Source organism: Camellia sinensis, unplaced genomic scaffold (assembly GCF_055761805.1).
Source record: "Camellia sinensis isolate YWXY unplaced genomic scaffold, ASM5576180v1 Unanchor1, whole genome shotgun sequence".
NCBI lineage: Eukaryota > Viridiplantae > Streptophyta > Magnoliopsida > Ericales > Theaceae > Camellia > Camellia sinensis.
In genome coordinates, this window is record NW_028128987.1 from 18,166,839 (window position 1) to 18,182,006 (window position 15,168).

The 15,168-nt window shown below is 37.1% G+C and overlaps 1 protein-coding gene across 2 annotated transcripts; it reads left to right on the forward strand.

Annotated features, from left to right (window-relative positions):
* Positions 1-10,173: 10,173 nt before the first annotated feature.
* LOC114267204 (non-specific lipid transfer protein GPI-anchored 12) lies at positions 10,174-14,245 on the forward strand. Of its 2 annotated transcripts, XM_082910887.1 has the most exons (3): positions 10,184-10,719; positions 13,352-13,396; positions 13,859-14,245. In XM_082910887.1, exons 1-3 carry the CDS (start codon positions 10,323-10,325, stop codon positions 13,984-13,986), a joined length of 570 nt encoding a protein of 189 aa, XP_082767013.1. In that variant the 5' UTR covers positions 10,184-10,322; the 3' UTR covers positions 13,987-14,245. The 2 variants fall into 2 exon arrangements, with proteins under 2 accessions (XP_082767014.1, XP_082767013.1); XM_082910888.1 differs by lacking the exon at positions 13,352-13,396 and having other exon boundaries at positions 10,174-10,719.
* Positions 14,246-15,168: the final 923 nt, after the last annotated feature.

The window sequence follows — 15,168 nt, forward strand, 5'->3', positions numbered from 1 at the left end:
AATTCTTATTAGATTACAAGTACATGCAGTTGACATATTTGGAGATTCTCAATTGGTGGTTAACCAAGTGAAAGGGATTTTTAAATGTCAAAGTATAAGCATGCTGCCATATTATGTTGTCGCATTACATTTGCTCTCTCAATTTCAAATAGCAAATGTAACTCATGTTTCAAGATTCTTGAATAATAGAGCTAATGATGTGGCTCAGAAAGCCTCGAATTTCAAAAGGAAGGATGATACCCAACGGGACATAAGCCAAACAACAAACCAGAAATCTATACCACCCTTAAATAAAAGGAATGTGGTCCTAAAAGTCAATCATAATGATTTACAAGAACAAGATTGGAGGCATCCAATAATACAGTACTTGACTGGCCCATCCTCAAAGGCCAGCAGGAGAATCAAATTCCAATCTATGCAATACATCATATATAACAATGATCTCTACAAAAGGGGGGGAGATGGTCTATTGTTGGAATGTTTAGGGCCAAAAGAAGCATTAACAGCTATGACTGAGGTTCATGAAGGCATCTGCGGTGCACATCAGCCTGGTGTAAAAATGAGATGGATGCTTCGAAGACATTCCTATTATTGGCCAACTATCCTTAAAGACTGCGTAGAATATACAAAAGGTTTCCAGACATGTCAAAAGCATGGTACAATAAGGCATGTGCCCATAACTGACCTTCATGCAGTAGTAAAGCCTTGGCCATTCAGAGGATGGGCCATGGATATAATGGGGAAAATACATCCACCCTCTTCGAAGCATCATTGTTTCATTTTGGTGGCTACTGATTATTTCACCAAATGGGTCGAAGCTAAGCCATACAAGGCTGTAGACCAGACTGAGGTCATTGGGTTCATCAGGGATTTGATCCATAGGTTTGGCATCCCGTTCTGTTGATAATGGGATTGTGTTTGATGGAAAAATGGTAAGGTCTTTTATGGCTGAGTTTGGAATTAGCCTTATTAATTCCATCCCCTATTATGCACAAGCTAACGGCCAGGCTGAATCATCCAATAAGTCCTTGAAGAAAGGAATACAAAAGGTTGTGGAAGACAATCCTAGGGATTGGCATAACTTGTTGTTGGATGTATTGTGGGCTTATAGAATTTCTCCAAGGTCAAGCACATGAGTTACTCCTTATGCCTTGGTGTATGGGCATGATACTGTATTGCCTGTGAAAATTAATGTTAAGTCTTTGAGGATAAGATGCCAAGACCAGCTAGATTCTGAGCAATACCATCAGAGTATGTGCTTGGAATTAGAAGGAATAGATGAGGCCAGAATTCTGGCATTAAATAGCATTCTCTTTCAAAAGAAGAAAGCAGCCAAAATTTACAATAAGAAAGTCAAGCACATTGGCTTTGATGAAGGTGATTTGGTGTGGAAAACTATACTTTCAATAGGTATTAAAAGCCATAAGTTTGGTAAATGGTCACCTAACTGGGAAGGACCATATCAAATTCATAGAGTCCTGCCTTTTAAGGCATACCATTTGAGAAATTTGAATGGATACGTACATCCTAAAAAGATCAATGGCAGATATTTGAATCCTTGTTTTCTAACTATCTGGAAAACACAAGGAGTAGAATGAATGTCAAGCAAAAGAACACAAGAGTACTCAAATGATAAATCAGAATTTGTTTTTCTTCATAAAGAGTTAAATACATTCTACCATAAATTGGCTCAAAAATCATTACAATGCCTTAATTGTTCTTTTACAACAGACTTCCTATTCTTAAATGAGGGAGCCAACTGAATGGCCGTGGTCATTTCTTGCTTTCGATCGGCCAATCCTTGGTTGGTGACCTGCAGTTTTGTGTCAGTTCGAATTAAGGCTTGATTCACTACAGACAGCTCCTCCTCAAGTTAAGCTTTCTTTTCCAGTAGTTGAGTTCGAAAATGGGAGACAGAGGAATGTTGTTCCTTTAACACTGAGACTTCATAATGTACTGCGGAAACAAAGCTCTGATCTCTCGCTAATCTCTCCTCTGCAACCTTGGCAGTATGACAAATGTTGATATAAAAGTCAATAGTAGCTGCTGCCTGAGATAGATGACTTAAGACAGTCATGCTGGATTGCTCAACAGCTTTGCAGCACTGTAGGAAGCCATTTCTTATTATAGGCCTTTGTAAAGCCTCGAAAGGAATCCTTGAAAAAGATATCAGTAATTCCAGACAGCTGTCTAAATCCATCAGAGGTGCAGAAGGCTTCCTACTGGAGGAAGAGGAGCCCTCAAGAATTTCTAACAGGGAGTCAACTAGTACCAACGGCTCAGCCTCATCATTAGTTATTGGAGAGGTAGAGGCTATGTCGAAGAGACTAGCTAGTCTTGCTTCGAAGACATCTACTTCGTCCATGAGCATGAGGGGTACAGCAAGAGTAGTGATAGAAGACAAAGAGGATTGCATAGGGATAGGAGAAATGGATGGAACATTTTCAGCAGTCTCTATGGTCCTAGCCACCAATATGTCAAGGGAAGAAGGGCTGGAAGTAGATAAAGGTAATAAACCATGGGTTGGAGAGCCACCAGCACCCTCTTTTGAGGAATCAGCTATCATCTGAGATAGAGTAGTAGTTGGAATTTCCTTAGGGGGGAGGGAAAGAGCAAGGCTTGGAAAAGAATCGAATAAAGGTAGATCCAAAGATAAGAAAGGGAGATATGGATTCAATCCAAAAGAAAGAGATGTAGGAATGCTTGGCCTCAAGGAGGATACATTGAATGTAGGCCTAGGAAGTGGGAGTATTATCTGAATGGTCTTCACATTTTGCATTTGATCAGCCTCAATTGAAACTGAGAGAGTTCTCATTAAAAGAGTAAGCTCAGGATTTGTTGCTGCAAAAGAAGAGAAGGACAAAGTGATGTCAAAGCTCAATACCCACAAGATTAACAAGGAAAAACAGTAGAGGCTTTAAAGAAGTTACTTGTTTCAGAAGTGACAGTAGCAGTAGGAGAGCTTCCAAGAGAGTAGTGATCAGCAACGTGTTGTCTTCTTGCAGCATCCCTTTGAAGTGCATCAGCAGCAGCAGCTTCATCTCTTAAGAATTGCTACTGCCGTCTCTTCTCAGCTCTCTCAAAGACAATTATGGCCTTGGAATGCTCTCGTTCCACTGCCTTAGCAGCTGCCTCATGTATAGGGTCTTCAACAAAATCAGAAGGAGAGACAGTCATCTTCCTTCTCTTTTTTCTTTGTGCAGGCATTGAATGTTCTTCCTCAACTTCTTTCTCTCCAGTTTGGGATTTAGATTCTTCAGAAGTGAGTTCCTCCACTCTAACCATTGTCTCATGCATGGGGTCTTGAACCAAGCCAGAAGAAGGGACATCCACTCTTTTTCTTCTTTTGAGGGGAGACTCTTGCTCTTGGGTTAACTCTTCTTCTGTTTTTTCTTTTTCTTTTGCTTGCACCTCAAAGACTTCCTTCTTAGGCTCAAGTAAAAGTCTCATTTTCTTTTGCTGCTGTTTGCTTTTGAGGAGATTTAGAGCTTGAATCTTCTGAGGAGAGTCTCCCTGTGAGGTACCTACACCACTTTCACAAAAGGAAAAACTAAAGATAAGACTAAAAGCATTATAAATAAGGTAAAAGAGAAGAGATGAGAGTATATACATTTCTTCGAGGTGGCCCGAGTAACTCTAGGAGTGGAGGCAGGCACAGGAACTAGAGTGGTCAGAACAGTGGAAGAAGTAGCAGCTCCAGCTCCTTTGGGCTTGGGTACATCTAACACCGTCAGTAGGTCTTGAGGGGGAATGGCCAAGTGCACTTCTATATTGGTCACCTACCAATTTTGGTATCTCTTCAAAATGTTACCTTGGGAAAGGAAAGGGATATACTCAAAATCGATCAAGTCCTGTATAAATTTGGAAGTTGCCTCTTCCAGTCTGGACCTTCGAACTTTCGCATCCCTTGTGGTAAGACTTAGATTGGTGTTACTACAGAGAGGTATTAGGACCCCTTGAGTGAAGCCAAATTGTCTAGCAAATTGTGCAGGACAATAGGGCTCAACAATGCATTTGTAAACTCTGGGGTTCATGGTCCCAATGAATCTGGGAATTAAAATGGAGTCCCATATATCCTTGTGAATAGGTGAAGCAAAGAGCCTATCACTTAGGAAATTCTTCAACCAAAGTGGGCCGATAGTAGTGGGTTCGAAGGGACAAAAACAGTAGGAAAGACGAGAAGCTGAAAGTTGGTGGAAGAAAGAGAAGTAAAAAGCAAAAGTATAAGGATAAAGAGAAGCATTGGCTAGCCTCATGCCATGAGTAGGAGGATCTGGTTCAAAAAATTTAATGCATTTGGATTGTAACTCGGGGAAATAAGCAAAAAGCCAAAGCTGAAGAATCCAAATCGGTCCCCCTTGATTGACATCTAAGGGTTTTTCACAAAAAAGAGAGCAGGCTCTGTATACGTGACCTAGAACGTATGGGGCTAAAGCCACTCTCTTCTGTAAAACAAGGGCTTTGGCAAGAGAGACAAATTCAGGCATAATTCTTTGAGAAGAAGTGCAGAAAAGGAACTTGCAAAGCCAATATAATAAGAAAAAAAAGAATTCCCTATCGGTCACAAGACCCTCCCTTCTATTCTTAGCCTTGACAAAGTCACTATAGGATGAATTAAGAGAGGGTAGGGAAAAAGGGACTGCTAGGTCAGGATAATCTGGTCCAATGAGAGTTCCAATGGGAGATAATCCTAAAAGATGGCAAATGTCAAGAACAGTAGGGGTCATCATCCCACATCTGAATTGGAAGAAATTAAAAACAGAATTCCAAAAGCACAGAGCAGCAGGAACTAAAAAGGGGTCCTCTGAAATGGTTAACCTGGATAATCAAAGGGCGTCGAGGAGGCAGAGTTCTTGAAGGTCCAAGGTCCTACTAGGGACAACTCGATCATAACATTCTTGCCACTCCGATCTCACCGTGGGCCAGCATCGGTGGGGGCGATTCATCTTCCAGTTCCTCTAGTCAAGGCCACCTTCGTAAAGAAGACAATGGTCTTCCAAACGAGGGTATAGAGCTGGAAGCTCAATAGGAATCTCCTTGAATATGGGACCAAGCACATAGTCTTGTTGCACATGACGACGAGGAATGAAGATGCGTCCGTCGATGGCACTTTTCTCCCCAGCTTTGTACTTTTCACATTCTGCATCAATGAGCCTTTTCAGGGCTACAAATGGGCTCGCACGCTCTACAACTGGCACTTTCAATGAGGAGGAAGCCATTGATAAAACGTTTTCTCAAAGGATGAAGTTGGAAAAGGGAGTAAAAAGAAGTGGGAGACGAATAGAGATGAAGGGTTTTGTATGTTGAGTGAGCAAGTGATTTCAGAATGTGGAATAAAAGGATTTCAAAAGTCTTTATATCTGAAAGATATATCGCGTAAATTCGTTAAGTACTAAAAGTACGAATACGAAGAATTTCCTTCAATATTGATACTCTTGGAGGGAAAAAACATATCCCAGATGTTGATACCAGCTTCGAAGTAGAATGTTTGGCTTCGAAGCCAGATTTTGGCACCAAAAGTCAAATAACAACGGCTTCGAAACTAAGAAGCCAGCTTCGACACACATTCCATGCTTAAGAATGTAAGAGTACTCAAATATTCATTTACTTAGAAGGGGATTAGAGACCTGTTTTTGGGCTTCTTAATGAAAACAATGACCTTCGAAGTGAAACTTGAGACCCCGTGAGGATGGAAATTGGTGTTCAAAACATAACACACTAGATTTTGGCGCCAAAAGTCCAATAACAATGGCTTCGAAACTAAGAATCGACTTCGAAGCGCATTCCGTACTCAATGGATACAAGAATGCTCAAGTATTCGTTTACTTCAAAAGGACTAAAGACCTGTTTCAGGTTTCTCAATGACAGTGATGTTCTTCGAAGTAAAATTAGAAATTCCTTGGAAACGAAAATTGGCATTCGAAACATCGAAACCCATAGTTGGTTTATATATATTCAAAAAAGTTGACTTTTTGAACTAAAACAGTGCAGCCCTCAAAAGGAGCTCCCGTATTTTTGAAAATATGGACTGTTGTTCAAAACGAAAAGATCAATTTAGAACTGATTAATCTGCATTCCCTAAATTGGAAAAGTTCATGGTTGTGTTGTTAGTATTCATTTTAAACGATCGAATCTAGGTTTGAAGGAAAAGATTGTTCAATTCGAAGCTCTGAAATTGCTTTTAAAGACAAATAGAGACACGATCAAACCATATCAAACAAAGAGAAGTCTTGTATTAAAGCAAAAGCAGTTACATCGAATGACCCTATTTGGGTACAAACTCAAGCTCATAAAAATAAGGAATGGAATCAATAACAAGATCATGAAATTTAGTCCAGCTATAATCAATGAATTTATGTTCTTTCTTTATTCTGTCCTCTGTGTCTTCTAACATTGGCTGCATGAGTTAATGAGCTCTCACTTCGTAAAAGAGTTCTTTAGCCTTTATTTCGAAAGCTGTTTCTCTCAATCTTTGTTTCAATTCGTCCATCTCTAAGTCATCCCAGTACGCAGAATCTTTGTTCCTAAAATCATCGAATTCTTCAATGAAGTTTTCTGCTTCGTACTGGGCATGAATTCGAAGGGACGAAAGTTGGTCTAAAGATCGTATAGTAGCCATAGAGGTCCGATGCCAGTGGAGAAGCAACGGAAGCTGGTCCAAAAACATGTAAAGTTCTGCTTGGGCAAGGGGATTGAGAACATGACCCCAAGTCAGAATATCACAAGCCCATCGAAGGTTCTTGAGAGGAACTTCGTCCTCAAGAACATTGAAGGGCAAATGAGAGAAAGCCGCGAGCAAGAGTAGAGCTTGTTTCCGTTCAGCAGGAGTGGGGGAAGGTGGAGGCTTGTAAGGTGGAAAGATCTTATCTACAGAGAGGGCAAGTCTTAATCTCTCTATCTAACAAAGATTGGGCAGGGGAGAAGGTGTGGATGCTTCTATTTCAAGAGGTGGAACAAGGGTAGAAGGAACAAGGGCATTAATATAATCAGGCCAGTCAGAAGAACAATTCTTCGCCTTTTGGGCTAAGAATGATGGATTGTACCCCTGTGCCTCTTCTAGGCGTCGGGTGGCGTGCACTAGCTTTGTAGGCATGGAGGATGTATACCATGCCACAAGCAGATTCTCCTCCAAACTGCGTCAATGATCAATGGGCACGTTAGGATAGACCATCGAGCTTCGTGCATAAGAAAGGAACTCCAAAGGGCCAGTAAATTCGACAAAGTGATGGTTAATTCGTTCCCTCAAATCACAAGACTCAGGTTTTGACCAACTTGTCCAGTCAGAAACACTAGAAGAGGAAGAAGTCGTAGCCTTGTCCCATACGGAGGATTGTGAAGAAGAATTTCCCATGTCCATATTTGCAACTTTCTGAATTAAAGGATTGAGAGCAATTTGTTCGTAGTCCAAGGGTAAAACAGAAGAAGAACCTCCCATGTCCATATTTGTGAGTTTCTGAATCAAAGGATTAAGGGCAATATGTTCGAAGTCCAAGGGTTGATAATTTGTAAAGGCATCCATGACCTGAATATAGAAAGGTGGGTAAAGGTGGCTAATAAATGCATGGACATTCTTCGAGGAGGAACAATATCAACATATGACTCTTCGTGTGCTCGATCATTGGAGGAAAAAATTAATTCGACCATGAAATGTATCAGTCTGTTCGAATGCTAAGACGGTGGAAGTGTTCAAAGGATTAAACGAGAGTTTAATACAGATAGTGAGTAACAGTTGCATTTCTGGGAAGATGCAAAACCCATGCATGTTCTAAGACGTGGGAAAAAGACCCTGATCCACTAATATCACCAAGTCTTGGGTATATTAGTGCGGGGGGTAATGTTGGCTGCATATTTTGTACAAGCCAGTTACAATTTGACGCATGGCAAAGTAAGGGTAATATGGGGAGACCATTCAAGTCTTCAATCCTGATCGTACACGTGGCAGTTGATATTGGTTGTTATGAGAACTGAGTAGCAGTAGATCAACAAAGAAATGCAAGGTGATGTGGCATCAGTGGTTATTCTTATTTAAATTCAAATTTAGGAAGGAAACTTAACTGCAAATGATGGCATAGTGAAGCTAATCTTGAAGCTACATAATCAGCGATCATGGGGGAGCAGTTCGACAGTTGGAAATACAGTTCGACTGTCATCTTTGAGCAGTATAAATAGCAGAAAAGGCCCTGGAAAAATTCCCCGAACTCAGATCTAAAAAACCAGTCTTATTCTACTTTACTTTTACATACCCTGTTCTTTACATTCCAGTACTTCAAATTCTGCACTGCATTTTCATTCATAGGAGTAGTTTCAAATAGATTGTCGCTTCGAATCATTGTAAGTTTTTCATTCTAGTGAAATGTTTCAGATTTTCTTTATTTGATTGGTATTCTGTTTAAATTCTCCTAAATCAAGCCACCAGTAAAAGTCTTCTTCATTGAGGCTGAGAGAACTAAAACACAGTCGTCTGATAATTGGTTGGCAATTAAATTTCTGTAAGGACTAAATTGATCCTTACTGGCACGCTCGCAATCATAATAATAGCCTTCGAAAGCCAAAAAGCCAATAGTATTAATATTCACACTGACAGTATAATAATCCGTGATGTAAACATTCACATCGTCAAATATGAATATTCACATCACCAAATTACTAAGAGTTTATAAAAATATTTATAAGGATAAAACTATCTATAAAATATTTTAAATATAAAAATTAGAACTTAATAGACTAAGGGTTGTTTGGGATGTCCTAAATAAGTGTATTTTTTGACTTTTTTGACTAAAAAATAGAGAGAAAAAAATGATTATTTAGAATAATTTTTTAACTTTTTATAAAAAAATATGTATTAAAATATTATATAAAATAGTAACATTATCATTTTACTCCTACTATAATGAATTGCCTACTGGCTTGGATTGTCCAGGAAGTAAGACAGTGAAAGTTAGATGGTGGGAGAAAACAAGTATAGGAGCAGATTGCCTACAGTTCGAGATCAGATTGGATGGTGTTGTTTGTCCCGTGGAGGCCCACTAAGGGTCCCATTTTGATAATCGTAATCGTTCAATGTATAGAACTCGTTGAGTATGATATGCCTGTAAAAAATCATGTTGATCGGTTATCGATAGCTATCAGATCAGATTAGTTTTTTTTCAACCGTTAATTTCTTCATTGTCCAATTTTTTTTTATAAAAATGATTTGATCATATAGTTATCTATATTCGATTAACGTGATTTTTTACAAACATATAGTACTCGACGATTTCTCACATTGAATGGTTCAGATTATTAAAACGGGATCCGTGATGAGTCTCCACGAACCAAACAGCACCATCCTATGCAAATTTTTTTGTGCACCCGCGTGACTTGGCCTGTGTACTTGGCATGTGTACCATCACTTCAATACTGATCAGATGGGTTGTACTTGGCCTATGTAAAAAGATTTTTTTATATTTTTTTTTGGTGAATAGTGATAATTTTTTTACTTTTTTAATAATGTTTTGACTTTTTGTATTTTTTGTGCATGTCAAATCAGACCTAAATGTCTAACTAATAATATTTATTAAAAGATAAAAATACGGTATGAATTAATTAAAATTCTAGTACTTAAAAAAAAAATTAATAATTTTTGTTACGACAATGCTACGTAATTCAAATTTTGTGGCTCAAAAGTGGCTCAAATGGCCAAAACGACGTCGTTTTGAGTACAGAACAACATAAAAATGGCCAAAACGACGTTGTTTTGGCCATTTGAACCACTTTTGAGCCACAAAATTTGAGTTACAAGGCATTTTCCTTTTTGTTATTATCATCTTAAAAATATCAAATATGGAGCTGAATTTAGCGGGGCAACCGACAGATGCCATCCCTTAGCAAGTAGTGAATGAGAAGTAATATGTGGTCGGTTGCGTTTGGGAATGAGCAAAGGAAAGCAAAGCCAGAACAGCAGATCACCCCTTCACTACTCACTCCCCAACCCCAAATTAAACACAGTTAGGTAATAGGTATCCTTCATTTAATAGACAGATAATCCTGTCAAATTTTTACGAAAATACAACGCTTTTCCTTTTCCACTTTCTCACTCCATCCACACTCACGCTTCGTTTGGAATTAACTCTATTAATTTTTTAAACTGAAATTAAAAAATTTTGTTTAAAATGAATTTTTTAAATGTGTAGCCTCCTTAATTGAGATGTCAGGGCTTACATGTCCCCTCTCTTTCTCTCTTATATACAACCCCCACTCTTTCCTTCTCTCACAAAAATCCCTTCCAAAAAAATACCCTCTCAACTGTCCTCCTAAACATTTGTCCCACAAAACCATAAACCATGACAACCACCACCATTGCCAAAACAACCATAATTGCCGCCACCGCCGCCTTCTTACTGGCAATGGTGGCAGCACAGGCACCCGCGGCCGCACCAGAGCCGGCCTCGGGGGCCCCGGGAGCGGGGGCTCCGGGGCCAGGGGGGGCAATGGATTGCATGACGAGCCTGGCGAACATGTCGGATTGCTTAACGTATGTGCAGGCTGGAAGCAATTTGACGAAGCCTGACAAGGCGTGTTGTCCGGAGCTGGCGGGGCTGGTGGAAAGCAATCCAATATGTCTGTGTCAACTGCTGGGAAACACAAGTGCAACTATAGGGATACAGATAGAGCTCAACAAGGCTCTCAATCTTCCTACTGTTTGTGCTGTTCAGACTCCTCCTATTAGCACCTGTGCAGGTTCTCTCTTCTCTTCTCTTCTCTTTCTCCATCCCCTCTCCTTTTTCCCTCCTTTCCTTCAAGTTTTTGGTGTATTTTTTTTGTATTTTTGTTGACCTGTATTTAGTTTGAGTTTTCTGGATTAAATTTTTTGTAAATTGATTTTTTTATTTTCGTATTTTTTTATTTTTAGTGAATATTTTTAAAATTTTAAATATTTTTTTTACTTTTTTAGATGCACCTTACTCAGATGTATCTAAAAAGTAAAAATTTGTGAAAAAATATTTTAAAAAATTAATAAATACATAAAAATATAAAAAAAAAAATGTATTGAATTCTTGTATTTTTTTATATTTTTGGTATTTAGTGAATTTTTAAAAGATTTTTTTTACTTTTTAGGTGTATTTATGTTAGGTGTGTCTAAAAAGTAAAAAAATTACTTAAAATATTAAAAAAAATTCAATAAAAACAAAAAAAAAAACTGAAAATAATAAAGTAGAATTTTTTGAAAAGTATTTTTTTGAAAAGTGGAAACAAGCAAGGTTTATTTAGACTCATTTTTTAAATTTAATCATATGACTCTCTATCATATTTTTTTTTTAAATTAATTACTCTAATAATTTCTTTTACATTACTGTGTTTACAAAGTAATTATAAAAAATAGATTTATATATTATCATTTTTCATTTTTCATTTTTGTTAATACAAATAATATTTTTAATTGATTAGAAAAAATTATAAGAAAATACTAAGAGTTTGAATCTAGTAACAAAATTATAATTAAGTGAAATGATGACTTATCTTAGTGTAAATTGAAAATTTTCATTTATCAAAAACACTACATAAATAATATCAGATAATATTTTAAAATTGTTTTATAATTTTCTCACTAAACCATTAAAATATTGCCTTTTATTTTTTTGAGAAAATATAATAATAAACCTATTTACACATCCGAACAAGCATTCATGGGATGTGAGGCCTACACGTGACGGGTAAGGGAGTATAATATTTTTCTTAGATGAAAAATTCTATATTATCAATGTATTATATAATAATAAAATTTTAAAAATATTATTGACAAGTGTCTTGGCCACGAGAAAAAGATAGAAGAATACTTTTTATTATCTACTTTTAAGATAATTTTCACTCTAATTCTAATACTAAATATAACGATAGTCTGAATTTTCATAGTCCGAATAGCTTGAATGTCTTAAAACGGCATCGTTTTATCCCCCAAAACAATGTCGTTTGGAGACATTCGGACTACACAAATTCGAATTACCAAATATTTTTCTACTAAATAATGTCCCAAAAACACTTTTGTGTAATAATCAATTAATAATTATTAATAGTTGATTCTAGGGGAAATTATCATTCAGGAGGTATTTTGAACAAATATTACATATTGATGATAGTTTATAATTTTAATTATTAATATTTATTACTTTTTTATAAATATTTTTTCTGACTACCATGCCTGTAATTCCTCCCTTATTCTATTTGCAAATATTAAATTGTGATGAATTGTACCTAAAATCCAAACTTTGGATTTCATTTTGAAATTTTGGGTTTTGTTGAAGGAAAATGCTAGAGGTCCCAAATTTTCTACCAAACAAATGACCAAATGTCTCACATGGGTGTGGGGTCCGCAAATGACCAAATTTTTGCGGACCCCACACCCATGTGAGACATTTGGTCATTTGTTTGGTAGAAAATTTGGTATCCCTAACATTACCCTTATTCCTAATGCTACCTCTTACACAAATTTAACCCAATTTATGAGAGATTAGAGTTAAAAATTCATCATATAACATCTAAATGATGAGTCCGACTCTCTTCCAATCCTAATAAAATTGGAGATTTTTCAATCCTATCTAAAAATGCACAACATGGTTACTAATACATCTTATAATCGAGATTTTACTAATCAACCAACCCTTTTTTTGAACCTAACTTAACCAATCAAACCCACAATTTTGCCATTGGCACCCGCCTACAATATATTATCGTTATAAAACTTCTGCCACCAGAAAAATCTTGAGTCTGATTACAAACCCATCATTTTTTACCACTCTAATATTACTCAAATCTTGAAGAACCAACCATACGTAGTAAATGATTCAAAACTCAAAAATAACAATAAAATCTGACTTCGTCCTCAACTTTCACTGTTTATATACTTGTATGTATGTCTAAACAAGCAAAAACCCATCAACAATGTTACAGTTTGCAAACCCCAAATTGAAATGTAGTATGGTGAAATTCATGATTTCATCTTGCCTATATGTCCTAGAGAGTGGACAAGTCTTCTGATCATGGCCTATCCAATTGCTCTGCTCATCTCCAATGGAAAATGTTCTCGTTCTTCATCAACCACCTAAACTCTTCTCCAACTATGAACTCGTAAATGCGAAGATTTCAGGCTGCAGGACATTGCAACGTCCATGACGCTGAGTTTGCAGTTGGTGGGTTAGATTGAAAACAGAAGGGGTTACTTCATCTGGTCAAATCTTGATCGTTGGATGTGTGTAGAATTATTAGATGAATTCTTCGTAAAATTGAAAGAGAAGCCCAACTCGAAATGATTGAAGTTGTGGATGCTTTTAAAGTTATTGTTACTAAAAAAAATTTCTGCGCTATATTTTTGCAGCTGTTGGATATCCTGTGCCTGGTCCTATGTCAAGTGAAGCGCCTGGTAATTCGTCAACCAAACCTTCCATCTTTCTCTCACCATTTTTTCAAAAAACAACTTCATTCTATGAAGTAGTAAAGTGTGCCCATAACTTAATGAAATTGGCTTCTCGCTCAGAGAGAGGCCCGATTCTGTCTAGTTGGGCTCATTCTGTCACAAGTCTCACACTAATGATTCAAGTTATTAACCTTGTAAGCCCTTATGTGTAGATCACCTATAAAATGTCATAGCGATCCCGAAACATGTAGACAATTCCAATCATATCCAGCACATCATAAGCTGTTTTGTCTTGTTCTTTTTTTTTCTTCTTCTTTGCTATTATTTTCCTTTCATTTTTGTTTTGTGTATGTGTGTGTGTTTTACTTTCCTTGCTTTTTTCACTACATTGGTTTTATTTTATTGTTATTTTATTTATTTTTTTTTCTTTCCTGTCATTCCAACCTTATGCCCCTAACAAAATTACAGGAGCTATGACGCCGAGCCCTGCAGCATCTGGAAACAGTGGCAATGCAGCTTCATCAAGCATTGCAGCTTCTCAGCTATCCATCCTTGTTGGCTTAGCAATTGCATTTCTCACAACACTCTTCTTCTGATTTTAATTTTTGGAGTTTTTTTTTTTTTTTAACTTTATATTTGTTTTTGATTTCTCCATTTATCTGGGGAGGGGATATTGTAACCAGATATTGAATGGGTATGACTTAGTTACACCAATAAACATGTAGCTTTTTTTTAAATTATTTTTTCATGATTTTCTCTCTCATGGAGAAATCAACCATTGTTTTGAAGCATGAACCATTTGCTAGCATTGTCCTCACAATTTCAAATTCTATACATACATATTTATTTATCCCATGTGAACATCTACCTCATTCGGATTCGGGGTAATTGAGGTTCTCACCGGTTGAGTCTGAAAACTGTTGAAGTTCCTCTATTGTACCAAAAACATCAAAAGGCATTATCCAAAAAACTAATAATAATAAAAGGCATGCCTTATGTTTAGATAGTTCATACCATAGTGTTTTGACCAAAGATTTCAATGCTCCCGTGTTCTAATGGGCTTCTAGGCCAGCGGTTATCATCCGCAGGCCAGATACGAGCAGCACTCGTAGTGATTCTGTTTAACTTATATGTTTACAAGTTGTTACCCCTTGCAATTACCACATATCTGCTCTCCTTTCCCACTCTTAGGAACAGGCTACATATATAAATGGGTAAATTACACTATATTCCTTTGAAGTTTAGAAAAACTATAATAAGCTCTACAAGTATGACATTCAAAAACTATAATAAGCTCTCCAAGTATGACATAATTATATCAGGCTTCCTTGAGGTGGCACAAGACAAGTATGTGAACACTGTAAGGCGTCTTGTATTTTTTTTAGAGAGTGACCCCCACTACCCCCAGTGAATGCTGATTGGTCCAAAATATATATATATATATATATATCAGTGATTTAGACTCTCTCAAACTTCAACCCCCACCACCTCCACACACACGTGGCGGGTGGTGATTGGAGGAGAAAAAAAAAAAGAAAAAGAAAAAGAAAAAATGACCAATCAAAAAAGAAAGTGGGTCAAAAGGGGTGAGGGGAAAGGGAGTCCCAATCTTTATTCATATATATATATATGAGCATTGATAGAGACCCCCTCCAATCACCACCCCCACACACATGTGGCGAGTGGTGATTGGAGGAGAAAAAAAAGAAAAAAATAGAAAAGAAAAACTGACCAATGGGAGAGAAAGGAGGTCTCAAACATTTTTGTATATATATATT

Bases quoted from the DNA above. Each gene is read 5' to 3' on its own strand.
- LOC114267204 (XM_082910887.1), top strand. From the start codon at position 10,323: ATGACAACCACCACCATTGCCAAAACAACCATAATTGCCGCCACCGCC. The intron at 10,720-13,351 runs GTTCTCTCTTCT...ATATTTTTGCAG, and splicing joins TCCTATTAGCACCTGTGCAG to CTGTTGGATATCCTGTGCCT. The intron at 13,397-13,858 runs GTAATTCGTCAA...ACAAAATTACAG, and splicing joins TATGTCAAGTGAAGCGCCTG to GAGCTATGACGCCGAGCCCT.